Genomic DNA, 17,761 nt, shown 5'->3' with positions numbered 1-17,761 from the left:
AAGCCATAGAGAAACAGTGATCTTCATAAAGCCATAGAGAAACAGTGATCTTCATCTAGCCATAGAGAAACAGTGATCTTCATAAAGCCATAGAGAAACAGTGATCTTCATAAAGCCATAGAGAAACAGTGATCTTCATATAGCCATAGAGAAACAGTGATCTTCATAAAGCCATAGAGAAACAGTGATCTTCATCTAGCCATAGAGAAACAGTGATCTTCATAAAGCCATAGAGAAACAGTGATCTTCATAAAGCCATAGAGAAACAGTGATCTTCATATAGCCATAGAGAAACAGTGATCTTCATCTAGCCATAGAGAAACAGTGATCTTCATCTAGCCATAGAGAAACAGTGATCTTCATAAAGCCATAGAGAAACAGTGAACTTCATCTAGCCATAGAGAAACAGTGAACTTCATAAAGCCATAGAGAAACAGTGATCTTCATATAGCCATAGAGAAACAGTGAACTTCATCTAGCCATAGAGAAACAGTGATCTTCATATAGCCATAGAGAAACAGTGAACTTCATCTAGCCATAGAGAAACAGTGATCTTCATATAGCCATAGAGAAACAGTGATCTTCATATAGCCATAGAGAAACAGTGAACTTCATCTAGCCACAGAGAAACAGTCATTTTCATTCATGTTACATTTAAATGACATTCCCATAGTCTCTGAAGAGGGAGAACATATCTATTTGCAGTGACTCACTGTTTGGGTTACAGTATATAGTGGGCTCAACATTTTACATAAACCATGGAATGCCCCCCCAACCTGTAGCCAGCACACGCATGAAACACATTAACCTGTAGCCAGCACATGCTTGCTAACACATTAACCTGTAGCCAGCACACGCGTGCTAACACATGAACCAGTAGCCAGCACACGCGTGCTAACATATTAACCTGTAGCCAGCACACGCGTGCTAACACATTAACCTGTAGCCAGCACACGCGTGCTAACACATTAACCTGTAGTCAGCACACGCGTGCTAACATATTAACCTGTAGCCAGCACACGCGTGCTAACATATTAACCAGTAGCCAGCACACGCGTGCTAACATATTAACCTGTAGCCAGCACACGCGTGCTAACACATTAACCTGTAGCCAGCACACACGTGCTAACACATTAACCTGTAGCCAGCACACGCGTGCTAACATATTAACCAGTAGCCAGCACACGCGTGTTAACACATTAACCTGTAGCCAACACACGCGTGCTAACACATTAACCTGTAGCCAGCACACACGTGCTAACATGTTAACCTGTAGCCAGCACATGCGTGCTAACACATTAACCTGTAGCCAGCACACGCGTGCTAACATATTAACCTGTAGCCAAAACACGCGTGCTAACACATTAACCTGTAGCCAGCACACGCGTGCTAACATGTTAACCTGTAGCCAGCAGATGTGTGCTAACACATTAACCTGTAGCCAGAACACGCGTGCTAACACATGAACTTGTTCATGTACATATATATCACTTACTGAGTGAGTCACAAGCAGAACCCCCCCCCCCCCCCCCCCCCCCCACACACACACACAAGCACACACACACACCTAAACACACACAGAGTCATAAAATGTTAGGTATGAGTCATTTCCCACTTTTATATCCTCACTTATAATCACCAAAATAGCTAATGGATTTTATCATTAAAATATACTCTAAATAAAAACCAAAAGTATGTGGACACCTCCTCGTTGAACATCTCATCCCAAAATCATAATATTGAGTTGGTCAACCTTTTGCTGCTATAACAGCCTCCACTCTTCTGGGAAGGCTTTCCACTAGATGTTGGGACATTGCTGCTATAACAGCCTCCACTCTTCTGGGAAGGCTTTCCACTAGAAGTTGGGACATTGCTGCTGCGACTTTGCTGACCCGGACCATTAAAAACAGCCCCAAAACCAGATTCATCCATCGGACTGCCAGATGGTGATACGTGATTCATCACTCTAGAGAACACGTTTCCACTGCTCCAGAGTCCAATGGCGGCGAGCTTTACATCACTTCAGCCAACACTTGGCATTGCGCATGGTGATCTTAGGCTTGTGTACAGCTCATGAATCTCTCGACGAACAGCTGACATTGCTTTGAGAGGCAGTTTGGTACTCGGAAGTGAGTGTTGCAACCGAGGACAGACGATTTTTACAAGCTGCGCGCTTCAGCACTCGGCGGTCCTGTTCTGTGCAATTTTTTTGCTCCTAGACGTTTCACTTAACAATACCATCACTTAAAGTTGACCGGGGAAGCTCTAGCAGGGCAGAAATTTGACAAAGTAACTTGTTGGAAAGGTGCCATTCTATGACGATGCCATGTTGAAAGTCACTGAGCTCTTCAGTAAGGCAATTCTACTGCCAATTTGTGTCTATGGAGATTGAATGGCTGTGTGCTCAATTTTATACACCTGTCAGCAACGATTGTGGCTGAAATAGCCAAATCCACTCATTTGAATGGGTGTCCACTTACTTTTGTATATATCATGTATTTCTTGATAGTAATTAACAAATGATGGTTTTCCATCATTATGTGTGAATATCTTGAAGTGAGCGTTACCGACACCTTTGCTCCTCTAGCTCTGCGGTGTGATGTGAAGGATGTTCACTCAGAAGCACATACTCTCTAGTTCTAACACCTCTGTCACACTCCACCTTTACATCTTCTTCTCTGAAACAATACTGCACTGCGGTTAACACATTGCTCACCGTTGCAATTACACCAGGAAGTGTGTGTCATTGAGTCCGTGAAAATTATATCAAGTGCCCTAAAAAAATATAATATGAAAACAGATCCCCCGATGAGTCAAATTTTCATAAACAAAAATGTTCAGCTTTCCTCTTCCTCTGTGTGAAAACAACCATCAATGAACACAACTGACAGCACTGTACTGTTATGGTCTGTCTGAGGTCTCTCTCAGAGCTTAGTAGACCCGTATTGCTGCGTACTCAGAGAACTCATCCTGCGGGGTTGGAATACGGGCTGATCTCAGGGACCCCCTGGTGGTATCGTGGTTCAGGGAAGCATACACAAGGTGGCTTGACACTTGACCTCCTGCTCTGATGTTGGAGGATGGTAGAGCTCCATTTTTCCCGTTGATGCGGTTACAGTAGAGACCGTTGTCATAGAGATTGGCAGGCTGTACGGGGTTTGGGGTGGATGGTGATGATGGAAAGGTTCCCTCAGGGTTGAAGGAGAGGTCTGGACATGGTGCTGCCAGTGTGGACATGTCCTGTGTCATAAACACAGGAAGAGACATTTAGACCAGGGATGGGCATCTGGCGGCCCCCTTTTGAAGACCCGTGGATCAATCCCTCCTCCCCAAAATATCATTCATATTATTATTATTATTGTTTTTGGAGGAAGAAAATTCAGTCGGGGTCTCAACTTACTGTTGACAGTTAGAATAGTAGAATACACAAGATGTAGATTCAAAATGTGGTCGTGCATCAGCAGTTTTTCTCTTGTTATATCAGTCACTGACAGTACCTCAATAAGCCCATGTCAGCTCAAATGTTTTAGATTGGTAAATTAGTTGAGCCAGCTATCTAAACTTCTATTAGTCATGATCGAATTACTGATATCATATTAAAACGGCAAAACAAAATGTGTAGAATTACAGGAAATTAGCTGTAAAACTGCTAAACTTTCTCTCTGCTCCATGGCAAAATTTGTTAAATTGCATCAAAAGTTGTTATAAAATTGCAAAATCTTCTCTCCGCACCATGGTAAAATCTGCATAATTGCAGCGAACTTGCTTTAAAACTGCTCAATTTTCTCTAAGCCCCATGGCAAAATGTGTGTAATTGCACTTAGGTCCCTCAAAAGGCTAGTGTGTGGATGTGTATGGATGTGGGTACGAAGACCTACAAACCACTGCGACTTACGGGTTCACACCCACCCCCATCATAGTTGCCCATCTCTGACTTAGACAGAGGCATTTAGACATGGCAGCATAGCAATGCTACCCTTTATTACGTTTAGCCTTCACGTGCAAGTAGGTGTACTGAGGACCAGTATTGTCATGTTAACAGATGACATCTTGGTTAATTATGAGATGCTGTGAGAAATAACATTATTTTATTGCTTTACCTGCCTCTTTGTTCTATTTCCGGTTGACCTGCTTGGTCCTGAAAAAGATATCCATTGTAGAAATGTAACATTTTAATTTGTTCATTATTTCAACCTTGTAAAAAAAAAACATACATTTTTAGTATTAAATCAATAGCGTTACTCACCTTTATATGCATGTAGACAGAAGAAGGAAAATGCTGTCACAATGACCACCAGGACTACAATTCCCACACAGATGAAAACATAAGGCATAAAGCTTGGATCATTCCTATCAGGCTTTGCATTCTCTGAGTCATCTGTTAGAGTAGTAAGAGAGGTCTTAACGCCAGACACAGTTGTCACATAGGTCTACTAGTTCATGTAATGTGACTGAATGCCTGGTAAAATTCATTATACATTGTCTTACTTGTGTTGTGGTCTGCTGTGCTTGTAATCTCCAGGTTGCTATCTATAGAAAAAAGTTTGCATAAGGAGATTAGCCATCTGGCAATTCTGGCGAATGCCAAATAGGCTAGGCCATCTTTTTGTCGGTGGTCTGGTCGAAATCGACAAATGTATTTTGGGGGGGGAACAAAAAACTAAAAAGGGGCACGGCCAGTGGCCGATGGGCCTGCATATTATTATGTTATCATAATAATATATTTGAGCATTTGCCTGATCAGTGGGCTGAGCTGAGGTCACACAAAAATTCGCATTCAAAGTCAAATGCACATCAGCAACGAGACCGGCTCAGACTGTCATCAGTCAGCCTAGATCATGGATCGCAAAAAACTGAAAAATGGTGCCGAAAAAGTTAGAGATCAAATAAAAGCTTGCGGCCAACACTGCTAAATGTGTGAAATTAACCAACTTATTTTCAAAAAGTAACGGTTCTGCTGGTCCGAATGCTGTGCCTGTGTCTGTGCTGATAAATGATGCTAGGCTTAGCACCAACAGATCAGCTGCTGCTGCAGAAGACGGTCAAGGTAGGGATAAAACAGAGAAAGACACACACACTGACACAGATTTTGTCAACTGCTGCCAGTATATGGTATGAAATAGTAGGCTAAATAACACCTAGGCCTAATTAGGGTAGGGGGATTCAGGGTAACAGATATGACAGGTTGTAACTTGCTATAGCCTAAAAACTCATTAGATTGTCTTGTATGACATATTAGCCAATAGACATCTATAAGACATTACATACAGTGCTACTGCTTTTTATTAAAGTCATCATGTATTACAATTAAACACTGAATTAATGCATAATAATTGATAATCCTATGTTAAAGGTAAATTCAAGGACTGTCTGTGTATATATATATATATATATATATATATATATATATATATATATATATATATTTATACATGTATACATACACTACTGTTCAAAAGGTTTTTTTGAAAGAAAAGCTAAAAAATGTGTCCATTAAAATAACATAAAATTGATCAGAAATACAGTGTAGACATTGTTAATGCTGTAAATGACTATTGTAGCTGGAAACGGCTGATTTTTTATGGAACATCTACATAGGCGCACAGAGGCCCATTATCAGCAACCATCACTCCTGTGTTCCAATGGCACGTTGTGTTAGCTAATCCAAGTTGATCATTTTAAAAGGCTAATTGATCATTAGAAAACCCTTTGCAATTATGTTACCACAGCTGAAAACTGTTGTCCTGATTAAAGAAGCAATAAAACTGGCCTTCTTCAGACTAGTTGAGTATCTGGAGCATCAGCATTTGTGGGTTTGATTACAGGCTCAAAATGCCAAGAAACAAATAACTTTTGTCTAAAACTCGTCAGTCTATTCTTGTTCTGAGAAATGAAGGTATTCCGAGCGAGAAATTGACAAGAAATTGAAGATCTCGTACATCGCTGTGTACTACTCCCTACTCCACAGAACAGCGCAAACAGGCTCTAACCAGAATAGAAAGAGGAGTGGGAGGCACAACTGTGCACAACTGTGAAAGAGGACAAGTACATTAGAGTGTCTAGTTTGAGAAACAGACGCCTCACAAGTCCCCAACTGGCAGCTCCATTAAATAGTACATGCAAAACACCAGTCTCAACGTCAACAGGCGACTCCGGGATGCCACGGCCAGTTGTAGCACAGCCCAGGAATGAACCCGGGTCTGTAATAATGCCTCTAGCACTGTGATGCAGTACATTAGACCGCTGCGCCACTTTGGAGGACACTGTATGTCTATATTAATTGTTTTATCAATGTTTATTAGCTTCTGAATCTCAAACTCTTCAACCAGCGAGTGGGTCGGGTAGGAGCGTTGGACCAGTAACCAAAAGGTTGCTAGTTCAAATCCCCAAGCCGACAAGGTAAACATCTGTCGTTCTGCCCCTGAGCAAGGAAATTAAACCCCATCCTGAAAACCCCCATCCTGGAAATCGATTCGCATCAACATACTGTAAACTAATCCCATCATTGTTCTATAACAAACACGGAAGAGTTTATGTTGAATTCAAGATAAGAAAACAGAGAGAGAGGGAGGGAGAGAGAGAGAGAGACTGACTGTTCATTAATGTAGCCATTGACTATGTTATACAGCCAAAACATTAAGGAAGTGGCAGTCTCTCTCTCTCTGTTTTCTTCTATTGAATTGAACAGTTAGCAGGGGGGAACACATGAATGGCACTAATTTGACATATATAGTTAGGCTGTTATAAGGTATTATATAAACCAATGGTCATCTATAAGGCATTTATTCAGTGATTTTGTTATTTGTCTAATATATGTGTTATTTCATTCACGACTAAGATGCAGGACGGGTAACACTTTATTTTAAGGGACCGTAATAAACCATTTATAAGGCATTTCTAAATTGTGTCTTCCCCATGTATTAATCATTACTCCCACATTAATAATTGCAGTCTCTAATCTAAAGTGAGTGCTATTTATACTTTATAAATACTTTATAAATGTTTTGAGTGACCAATGCATTTTCTCAGGAAAAAAAGATGGGCATGCCATGGCATTCCTGCAGTACCTGGTAAAAGAATCAGCACACAACACAGGATGTTTAATATATGTGTGAATAACTAGCTTACTAAAGTTTACAAATATGGGAGTAATGAGTCATACATGGTGAGCAAACACTTTGTAAATGCCTTATATATGCCTTAAAAATTGTTTATTATGGACATTTAAATAAATTGTTACCCTAGGGGGCTGCTGGGCCCAGAACAGGCAGTGTGGTCCCCTGGTCTTCTGATCCCAGTTATGCTAGGCTTAGCAGCACAGACAGCTACTGTACCAGACAGCTCAGCAGTCAAGTGCAGTAGAGGTAGGAATAGAGAGAGACACACACTGACACAGATGTACTGCCAGTTTTACCATTTTGGCTCTATATTATATATGTAAGGTAACTAACTATATGGGGGGTGGTTAGGCTTAGCAGAGACAGTTCAGAGGTGAGTGCAGTGGAGTTAGGAAGAAAACAGGGCAACACAGATGTACTGCCAGTTCCTTAATACATTGGCTATATATGTAATAGCGCATGATGGTGCACAAGCGGTAATGTGTGGCTAAAATGCCAGGGCTTCATTTTTTTCCTAGGCCGCCCCCGGACGTTTGTCAGATAACAACGGCTTCCAGAACAACTTAGTATCTATCGATCCATTCTAAGACATTAGATTGAAAGATGAAATAAGCTTTGGTTGGTTACCTGAGACAGAGACTTTGATAGCATGGCTAACAGTTGTTGACCCATTTTCAGCAACTCCACATCTGTACAAACCATTGTCATTGATAGATATCTTTTTAAAATACAAAATCAAAATATTTTTTGGCCTCCATCCAAATGTGACTTGCTCTGTCTCATGTATCTGTTCACAGTTTAATGGGTCCACAAATTTACACCAGGTGGCGTGTAGCTTTTCTCCACAGTGCCTCACAGGGCAGTTGATTGTTAGGGCTTTCTGAGGGACAGCATTCCAAATGGTGTTTCTTTTCACTCGCACCTCACATGTAGGGCCTTGGTCTGAAAAAAGATAGTGGAATCAGCTAAAATGAATGACTGATAGTTCATACGTGATCATACTGCTGATGACGTATGAACTATGAACATGATGACCTCTCATACTGTAGATCACACTGGATCACATTGATCATAGAACATCAATTCAAACATGACCTCTCATACTTCATTCAAAAATCCGTTGAGAAGTTTTGATAATGTCCATCACCCCTCTTGAACAGTATTTTTTGTTGATCATAATGCAGCACAGAAATTATTTGTTTTGCATGGTATGACACAAATTGTCATCTTACCTTGAGCGTTGCCATGGACACAGAGCAGAAACAGGAGGCATAGGACCAGCAGGATGTGGTCAGAACGCGGACGGTCCATCAGAGCAAAGATGCAATGTCTTATGAGCAATCAAAACAGGTCATGTCCGTGTCACTCAGTTAGAGCAAACCCTCTGTGTATACGCATATGAAGTGACACTGATGATATGTACTGTCGATCTCTCTCTTTCTCTCACTCTCTCTCCTTCTCTCTTTCCTCCGTATCTTAGTGGTTTTCACTTCCTGCCCTACTACATCAGCATACCTGACATAGCCAACCTTTCTGTTGCTACTCATTTTGGGTTGTGTTTCGTATCATAAGACTACACCCATGTGTCTGTCTTTTTATTCCATGTCTCTTCAGGGTTACCGTTGGAGGACTTTGCATAAATGTTGCTCATTCAATTAATTTAGCAGCCCTTTCCTGCAGTCAAATGAACTAGTGGCCTCATGGGTGGAATGCTATTAATATTTTTCATAATTTCATATTTTTTTTGCTTAGAAAATCCAGTGAATCTATGTCAAACAGTTTTGTTATAATTCAGTCTTCTGTGATGTACAGTACCATTCAAGGGTTATTCTTTATTTTTACTATTTTCCACATTGTAGAATAATAGTGAAGACATCGAAGTTATGAAATAAAACATTTGGAATAATGTAGTAACCAAAAAAGTGTTAAACAAATCAAAACATATTTTAGATTTTATATTCTTCAAAGTAGCCATCTGTTGAAAAACAAATTATAGTCCCACTAAGAGAAAACCAGATGGGATGATGTATCGCTGCAGAGTGCTGTAGTAGTCATCCTGGTTAAGTGTGCCTTGAATTCTAAATAAATCACAGACAGTGTCACCAGCAAAGCACCCCCACACCATCACAACTCCTCCTCCATGATTCACAGTGGGAACCACTCATGTGGAGATCATCCGTTCACCTACTTCGCATCTCACAAAGACACAGCGGTTGGAACCATTTGGACTCATCAGACCAAAGGACTGATTTCCACCAGTCTAATGTCCATTGCTTGTGTTTCTTGGCCCAAGTAAGTCTCTTGTTCATATTGGTGTCCTTTTATAGTGGTATCTTTGCAGCAATTCGACTATGAAGGGCTGCTTCATGCAGTCTCCTCTGAACAGATGATGTTGAGATGTGTCTGTTACTTGAACGCTGTAAAGCATTTATTTATCTATTACCAGCCTTTTCAACCTCTCTTTCGTGTCGTCTGAGATTCCCAAAGATTGGAAAGCAGCTGCGGTTATCCTCCTCTTCAAAGGGGGAGACACTCTAGACCCAAACTGCTACAGACCTATATCTATCCTACCCTGCCTTTCTAAGGTCTTCGAAAGCCAAGTCAACAAACAGATTACCGACCATCTCGAATCCCACCATACCTTCTCCGCTATGCAATCTGGTTTCAGAGCTGGTCATGGGTGCACCTCAGCCACGCTCAAGGTCATAAACGATATCTTAACCGCTATCGATAGGAAACAGTACTGTGCAGCCATATTCATTGACCTGGCCAAGGCTTTTGACTCTGTCAATCACCACATCCTTATCGGCAGACTCGACAGCCTTGGTTTCGCTAATGATTGCCTCGCCTGGTTCACCAACTACTTCTCTGATCGAGTTCAGTGTGTCAAATCGGAGGGTCTGTTGTCCGGACCTCTGGCAGTCTCTATGGGGGTGCCACAGGGTTCAATTCTTGGACCGACTCTCTTCTCTGTATACATCAATGATGTCGCTCTTGCTGCTGGTGAGTCTCTGATCCACCTCTACGCAGACAACACTATTCTGTATACTTCTGGCCCTTCTCTTGACACTGTGTTAACAACCCTCCAGGCGAGCTTCAATGCCATACAACTCTCCTTCCGTGGCCTCCAATTGCTCTTAAATACAAGTAAAACTAAATGCATGCTCTTCAACCGATCGCTGCCTGCACCTGCCCGCCTGTCCAGCATCACTACTCTGGACGGCTCTGACTTAGAATATGTGGACACCTACAAATACCTAGGTTTCTGGTTAGACTGTAAACTCTCCTTCCAGACTCACATCAAGCATCTCCAATCCAAAGTTAAATCTAGAATCGGCTTCCTATTCCGCAACAAAGCATCCTTCACTCATGCTGCCAAACATACCCTTGTAAAACTGACCATCCTACCAATCCTCGACTTCGGTGATGTCATTTACAAAATAGCCTCCAAAACCCTACTCAATAAATTGGATGCAGTCTATCACATTGCCATCCGTTTTGTCACCAAAGCCCCATATACTACCCACCACTGCGACCTGTACGCTCTCGTTGGCTGGCCCTCGCTTCACACTCGTCGCCAAACCCACTGGCTCCAGGTCATCTACAAGACCCTGCTAGGTAAAGTCCCCCCTTATCTCAGCTCGCTGGTCACCATAGCAACGCCCACCCGTAGCACGCGCTCCAGCAGGTATATCTCTCTGGTCACCCCCAAAACCAATTCTTCCTTTGGCCACCTCTCCTTCCAGTTCTCTGCTGCCAATGACTGGAACGAACTACAAAAATCTCTGAAACTGGAAACACTTATCTCCCTCACTAGCTTTAAGCACCAGCTGTCAGAGCAGCTCATAGATTACTGCACCTGTACATAGCCCATCTATAATTTAGCCCAAACAACTACCTCTTTACCTACTGTATTTATTTATTTTGCTCCTTTGCACCCCATTATTTCTATCTCTACTTTGCACCTTCATTCACTGCAAACCAACCATTCCAGTGTTATTTTATACTTGCTATATTGTATTTACTTCGCCACCATGGCCTTTTTATACTTTTATTTATTTATATATATATTTTGTTTGCCTTCACCTCCCTTTTCTCACCTCACTTGCTCATATTGTATATAGACTTATTTTTCACTGTATTATTGACTGTATGTTTGTTTTACTCCATGTGTAACTATGTGTTGTTGTATGTGTCGAACTGCTTTGCTTTATCTTGGCCAGGTCGCAATTGTAAATGAGAACGTGTTCTCAATTTGCCTACCTGGTTAAATAAAGGTGAAATGTAAAAAAAAAAAATAATAATATTTGGGCTGAAATTTCTTAGGCTGGTAACTCTGAAGGAAATGATCCTCTGCAGCAGAGATAACTCTGGGTCTTCCGTTCCTGTGGTGGTCCTCATGAGAGCTAGTTTCATCATAGAGCTTGATGGTTTTTGCGACTGCACTTGAAGAAACTTTAAAAGTTCTTGAAATTCTCAGAATTGACTGACCTTCATGTCTTAAAGTAATGATGGGCTGTCATTTCTCTTTGCTTATTTGAGCTGTTCTTGACATAATATGGACTTGGTATTTTACCAAATAGGGCTATCTTCTGTGTACCACCCCTACCTTGTCACAACACAACTGATTGGCTCAAAAGCATTAAGAAGGAAAGAAATTCCACAAATGAACTTTTAACAAGGCACACCTGTTAATTGACATTTTTATTTATTTATTTATTTCACCTTTATTTAACCAGGTACGCAAATTGAGAACACGTTCTCATTTACAATTGCGACCTGGCCAAGATAAAGCAAAGCAGTTCGACACATACAACAACACATAGTTACACATGGAGTAGAACAAACATACAGTCAATAATACAGTGAAAAATAAGTCTATATACAATATGAGCAAGTGAGGTGAGATAAGGGAGGTGAAGGCAACAAAATATATATATAAATAAATAAAAATATAAAAAGGCCATGGTGGCGAAGTAAATACAATATAGCAAGTAAAAAAAACACTGGAATGGTTGGTTTGCAGTGGAAGAAGGTGCAAAGTAGAGATAGAAATAATGGGGTGCAAAGGAGCAAAATAAATAAATACAGTAGGTAAAGAGGTAGTTGTTTGGGCTAAATTATAGATGGGCTATGTACAGGTGCAGTAATCTATGAGCTGCTCTGACAGCTGGTGCTTAAAGCTAGTGAGGGAGATAAGTGTTTCCAGTTTCAGAGATTTTTGTAGTTCGTTCCAGTCATTGGCAGCAGAGAACTGGAAGGAGAGGCGGCCAAAGGAAGAATTGGTTTTGGGGGTGACCAGAGAGATATACCTGCTGGAGCGCGTGCTACGGGTGGGCGTTGCTATGGTGACCAGTGAGCTGAGATAAGGGGGGACTTTACCTAGCAGGGTCTTGTAGATGACCTGGAGCCAGTGGGTTTGGCGACGAGTATGAAGCGAGGGCCAGCCAACGAGAGTTTACAGGTCGCAGTGGTGGGTAGTATATGGGGCTTTGGTGACAAAACGGATGGCACTGTGATAGACTGCATCCAATTTATTGAGTAGGGTTTTGGAGGCTATTTTGTAAATGACATCACCGAAGTCGAGGATTGGTAGGATGGTCAGTTTTACAAGGGTATGTTTGGCAGCATGAGTGAAGGATGCTTTGTTGCGGAATAGGAAGCCAATTCTAGATTTAACTTTGGATTGGAGATGTTTGATGTGAGTCTGGAAGGAGAGTTTACAGTCTAACCAGACACCTAGGTATTTGTAGTTGTCCACATATTCTAAGTCAGAGCCGTCCAGAGTAGTGATGTTGGACAGGCGGGCAGGTGCAGGCAGCGATCGGTTGAAGAGCATGCATTTAGTTTTACTTGTATTTAAGAGCAAATGGAGGCCACGGAAGGAGAGTTGTATGGCATTGAAGCTCGCCTGGAGGGTTGTTAACACAGTGTCAAAAGAAGTGCCAGAAGTATACAGAATAGTGTCGTCTGCGTAGAGATGGATCAGAGACTCACCAGCAGCAAGAGCGACATCATTGATGTATACAGAGAAGAGAGTCGGTCCAAGAATTGAACCCTGTGGCACCCCCATAGAGACTGCCAGAGGCCCGGACAACAGACCCTCCGATTTGACACACTGAACTCGATCAGAGAAGTAGTTGGTGAACCAGGCGAGGCAATCATTAGAGAAACCAAGGCTGTCGAGTCTGCCGATGAGGATGTGGTGATTGACAGAGTCAAAAGCCTTGGCCAGGTCAATGAATACGGCTGCACAGTATTGTTTCCTATCGATGGCGGTTAAGATATCGTTTATGACCTTGAGCGTGGCTGAGGTGCACCCATGACCAGCTCTGAAACCAGATTGCATAGCGGAGAAGGTATGGTGGGATTCGAAATGGTCGGTAATCTGTTTGTTGACTTGGCTTTCGAAGACCTTAGAAAGGCAGGGTAGAATAGATATAGGTCTGTAGCTGTTTGGGTCAAGAGTGTCCCCCCCTTTGAAGAGGGGGATAACCGCAGCTGCTTTCCAATCTTTGGGAATCTCAGACGACACGAAAGAGAGGTTGAAAAGGCTAGTAATAGGGGTGGCAACAATTTCAGCAGATAGTTTTAGAAAGAAAGGGTCCAGATTATCTAGCCCGGCTGATTTGAAACGGGTCCAGATTTTGCAGCTCTTTGAGAACATCAGCTGACTGTATTTGGGAGAAAGAGAAATGGGGAAGGCTTGGGCGAGTAGCAGAGGGGAGGGCAGTGCTGTTGACCGGGGTAGGGGTAGCCAGGTGGAAAGCATGGCCAGCCGTAGAAAAATGCTTATTGAAATTCTCAATTATATTGGATTTGTCGGTGGTGACAGTGTTTCCTATCTTCAGTGCAGTTGGAAGCTGGGAGGAGGTGTTCTTATTCTCCATGGACTTTACAGTGTCCCAGAACTTTTTTGAATTTGTGTTGAAGGAAGCAAATTTCTGCTTGAAAAAGCTAGCCTTGGCTTTTCTAACTGCCTGTGTATATTGGTTTCTAGCTTCCCTGAAAAGTTGCATATCACGGGGGCTGTTCGATGCTAATGCAGAATGCCATAGGATGTTTTTCTGTTGGTTAAGGGCAGTCAGGTCAGGAGAGAACCAAGGGCTATATCTGTTCCTGGTTCTAAATTTCTTGAATGGGGCATGCTTATTCGAGATGGTGAGGAAGGCATTTAAAAAATATATCCAGGCATCCTCTACTGACCGGATGAGATCAATATCCTTCCAGGATACCTCGGCCAGATCGATCAGAAAGGCCTGCTCGCTGAAGTGTTTCAGGGAGCGTTTGACAGTGATGAGTGGAGGTCGTTTGACCACTGACCCATTACGGATGCAGGCAATGAGGCAGTGATCGCTGAGATCTTGGTTGAAAACAGCAGAGGTGTATTTGGAGGGCAAGTTGGTTAGGATGATATCTATGAGGGTGCCCGTGTTTACGGAATTGGGGTGGTACCAGGTAGGTTCATTGATAATTTGTGTGAGATTGAGGGCATCAAGCTTAGATTGTAGGATGGCTGGGGTGTTAACCTGTTGAGGCTGGGGGCGCTGTTGTCACTATTTATGGTAATCGTGTAATTTTTGAAACGGCTTCCTACAAAATTCTTGATCGTACAATATGCATATTATTATCATTATTGGATAGAAAACAGTCTATAGTTTCTATAGGAGTTGAAATTTTGTCTCTAAGTGGAACAGAACCCATTCTACAGCAATTTCCCTGACATGGAGTCAGATTTCAGAAATGTTGGCCCCTGATCTGGAGTCAGTTAAAAGGCCACTGTTATTGCTATGAGTATACGGACACTGCTTACGTCTTCCCCTGGATGCCTTTACGTGATGACGATTTGAATGGGGTCGATTGCGCAATCACAGGCACTATAAATTAAAAAACCCTGTTGTCACGTTCCTGACCTATTTATGTTAGTTTTTGTGTGTTAGTTGGTCAGGACGTGAGGTTGGGTGGGCATTCTATGTTATCTGTTTCTATGTTGGTTTTGGTTTGCCTGGTATGGCTCTTGATTAGAGGCAGGTGGTTTGCGTTTGCCTCTAATTAAGAGTCATATTTAGGTAGGGCATTCTCACTGTTTGTTTGTGGGTGATTGTCTCCTGTGTCCGTATGTTATGTTCGTACCACATGGGACTGTAGCGTTTGTTTGTTTCGTTTTCGTTTCGATGTCGTCTGTTTCCTGTACGTAAGTTTATGTTTAGTTATGTAAGTTTATGTTCAGGTCTCGTCAACGTCGTTTTGTTATTTTGTAGTTTTGAAAGTGTTTGTTTCGTTTCGTGTTGCCATCTTTATCGTTGTTATAATAAAGATGGCTTATTTCCCACAAGCTGCGTTTTGGTCAGAAGATCCTTCTCTCCTCACCTCTTCCGAGGATGAGGAGAGCACAAGCTGTTACAGAATCACCCACCACGCTAAGACCAAGCGGCAAAGGGAAACTAAACGGAGTAAGGGACAGGAGAGAAAGGAGCAATGGACATGGGACGATGTTTTGGATGGAAAGGGTGTCTACACATGGGAGGAGATCCTAGCTGGTAGAGATCGCCTCCCATGGGAACAGCTGGAGGCACTGAGGAGAGCGGAGGCTACCGGAGAGAGGAACCGGAGCTATGAGGGAACGCGTCTGGCACGGAAGCCAAAAAAGCCCGTAAGTAATTCCCAAAAATTTCTTGGGGGGGGGCTAGGAGATAGTGGGCCAAGGGCAGGTAGGAGACCTGCGCCCACTTCCCAGGCTTACCGTGGAGAGCGGGAGTACGGGCAGGCGCCGTGTTACGCAGTAGAGCGCACGGTGTCTACTGTACGAGTGCATAGCCCAGTGCGGGTTATTCCACCTACCCGCACTGGTAGGGCTAGATTGGGTATTGAGCCAGGTGTCATGAGGCCGGCTCAACGCGTCTGGTCTCCAGTGCGTCTCCTCGGGCCGGCATACATGGCACCTGCCTTACGCATGGTTTCCCCGGTTCGCCTACATAGCCCGGTGCGGGTTATTCCACCTCCCCGCACTGGTCGGGCAACCGGGGGTATTCAACCAGGTAAGGTTGGGCAAGCTCAATGCTCAAGAGTGCCAGTACGCCTCCACGGTCCGGTATTTCCGGCACCACCTCCCCGCCCCAGCCTAGTACCTACAGTGTATACACTACGCACTAGGCTACCAGTGCGTATCCTGAGCCCTGTTCCTCCTCCACGCACTCTCCCTGTAGTGCGTGTATCTAGCCCGGTGCCTCCAGTTCCGGCCCCACGCACTAAGCTACCAGTGCGTCTCCAGAGCCCTGTACACACTGTATATTCTCCCCCTACTAATCCTGATGTGCTTGTCCTCAGCCCGGCGTCACCAGTGCCGGTACCAGGCATCAGGGATAGAGTAGGCTTTGAGAATACAGTGTGCCCTGTCCCTGCTCCCTGCACTAGTAGGAAGGTGCTTGTCATTAGCACGGTGCCTCCAGTTCCGGCACCACGCACCAGGTCTACAGTGTACCGTATCCGGCCAGAGCCATCCGTCTCCCCAGCGCCATCTGAGCCATCCGTCTCCCCAGCGCCATCTGAGCCATCCGTCTCCCCAGCGCCATCTGAGCCATCCGTCTCCCCAGCGCCATCTGAGCCATCCGTCTCCCCAGCGCCATCTGAGCCATCCGTCTGCCAGGAGCCTGCAAAGCCGCCCGTCTGCCATGAGCCTGCAAAGCCGCCCGTCTGCCATGAGCCTACAGAGCCGTCAGCCAGACAGGAGCCGCTAGAGCCGTCAGCCAGACAGGAGCCGCTAGAGCCGTCAGCCAGACAGGATCTGCCAGAGCCGCCAACCAGACAGGATCTGCCAGAGCCGCCAACCAGACAGGATCTGCCAGAGCCGCCAACCAGACAGGATCTGCCAGAGCCGCCAACCAGACAGGATCTGCCAGAGCCGCAAACCAGACAGGATCTGCCAGAGCCGCCAGCGAGCCATGAGCAGCCAGAGCCGTCAGAGCGCCATGAGCAGCCAGAGCCGTCAGAGCGCCATGAGCAGCCAGAGCCGTCAGAGCGCCATGAGCAGCCAGAGCCGTCAGAGCGCCATGAGCAGCCAGAGCCGTCAGAGCGCCATGAGCGTCGAGAGCCGTCAGCCTGCCATGAGCGTCGAGAGCCGTCAGCCTGCCATGAGCGTCGAGAGCCGTCAGCCTGCCATGAGCGTCGAGAGCCGTCAGCCTGCCATGAGCGTCGAGAGCCGTCAGCCTGCCATGAGCGTCGAGAGTCGTCAGTCAGCCATGAGCTGCCCTTCAGCCTGAAAAGGCTAGATACCCAGAACTGCCCATCAGTCCAGAGCTGTCTCTCTGTCCGGAGCTGCCTTTCAGTCCGGAGTTGCCCCTCTATCCTGATCTCCCTCTCTATCTTTTTCTACATCTATATTCTTATCTATCCCTCTGTCTTGGTTTATCTCTCTGTCCCGGTGTTGTCATTCTTAGATATGTTATTAAGAGGATTTTGTGGGGGAAGAAAGAGGGTGGACATTCTTGGAGGGAAGAAGTTAGGATGGATTATGGTGGGGTGGGAACCGCGCCCCGAGCCTGAGCCACCACCGTGGTTAGATGCCCACCCAGACCCTCCCCTAGACTTTGTGCTGGTGCGTCCGGAGTTCGCACCTTGTGGGGGGGGTACTGTCACGTTCCTGA

At 44.3% G+C, this 17,761-nt stretch overlaps 1 protein-coding gene across 1 annotated transcript; it reads right to left on the bottom strand.

Moving 5' to 3' along the window:
- Positions 1 to 1,616: 1,616 nt before the first annotated feature.
- LOC129821038 (B- and T-lymphocyte attenuator-like) lies at positions 1,617 to 8,554 on the bottom strand. Its single transcript, XM_055878252.1, has 6 exons — positions 8,351 to 8,554; positions 7,746 to 8,060; positions 4,489 to 4,530; positions 4,247 to 4,378; positions 4,101 to 4,138; positions 1,617 to 3,240 (listed from the first exon to the last, which is right to left on the bottom strand). Exons 1-6 carry the CDS (start codon positions 8,427 to 8,429, stop codon positions 2,932 to 2,934), a joined length of 915 nt encoding a protein of 304 aa, XP_055734227.1. The 5' UTR covers positions 8,430 to 8,554; the 3' UTR covers positions 1,617 to 2,931.
- Positions 8,555 to 17,761: the final 9,207 nt, after the last annotated feature.

Source organism: Salvelinus fontinalis, chromosome 23 (genome assembly GCF_029448725.1).
Source record: "Salvelinus fontinalis isolate EN_2023a chromosome 23, ASM2944872v1, whole genome shotgun sequence".
In the NCBI taxonomy this organism is placed as follows: domain Eukaryota; kingdom Metazoa; phylum Chordata; class Actinopteri; order Salmoniformes; family Salmonidae; genus Salvelinus; species Salvelinus fontinalis.
Note: the sequence above shows the minus strand (reverse complement) of the source record. Positions and strands in the feature narration are given on the sequence as shown.

Bases quoted from the DNA above. Each gene is read 5' to 3' on its own strand.
- LOC129821038 (XM_055878252.1), bottom strand. From the start codon at position 8,429: ATGGACCGTCCGCGTTCTGACCACATCCTGCTGGTCCTATGCCTCCTG. The intron at 4,531-7,745 runs GTAACCAACCAA...TTTTTTCTATAG, and splicing joins TATCAAAGTCTCTGTCTCAG to ATAGCAACCTGGAGATTACA. The intron at 4,379-4,488 runs GTAAGACAATGT...CTACTCTAACAG, and splicing joins CACAGCAGACCACAACACAA to ATGACTCAGAGAATGCAAAG.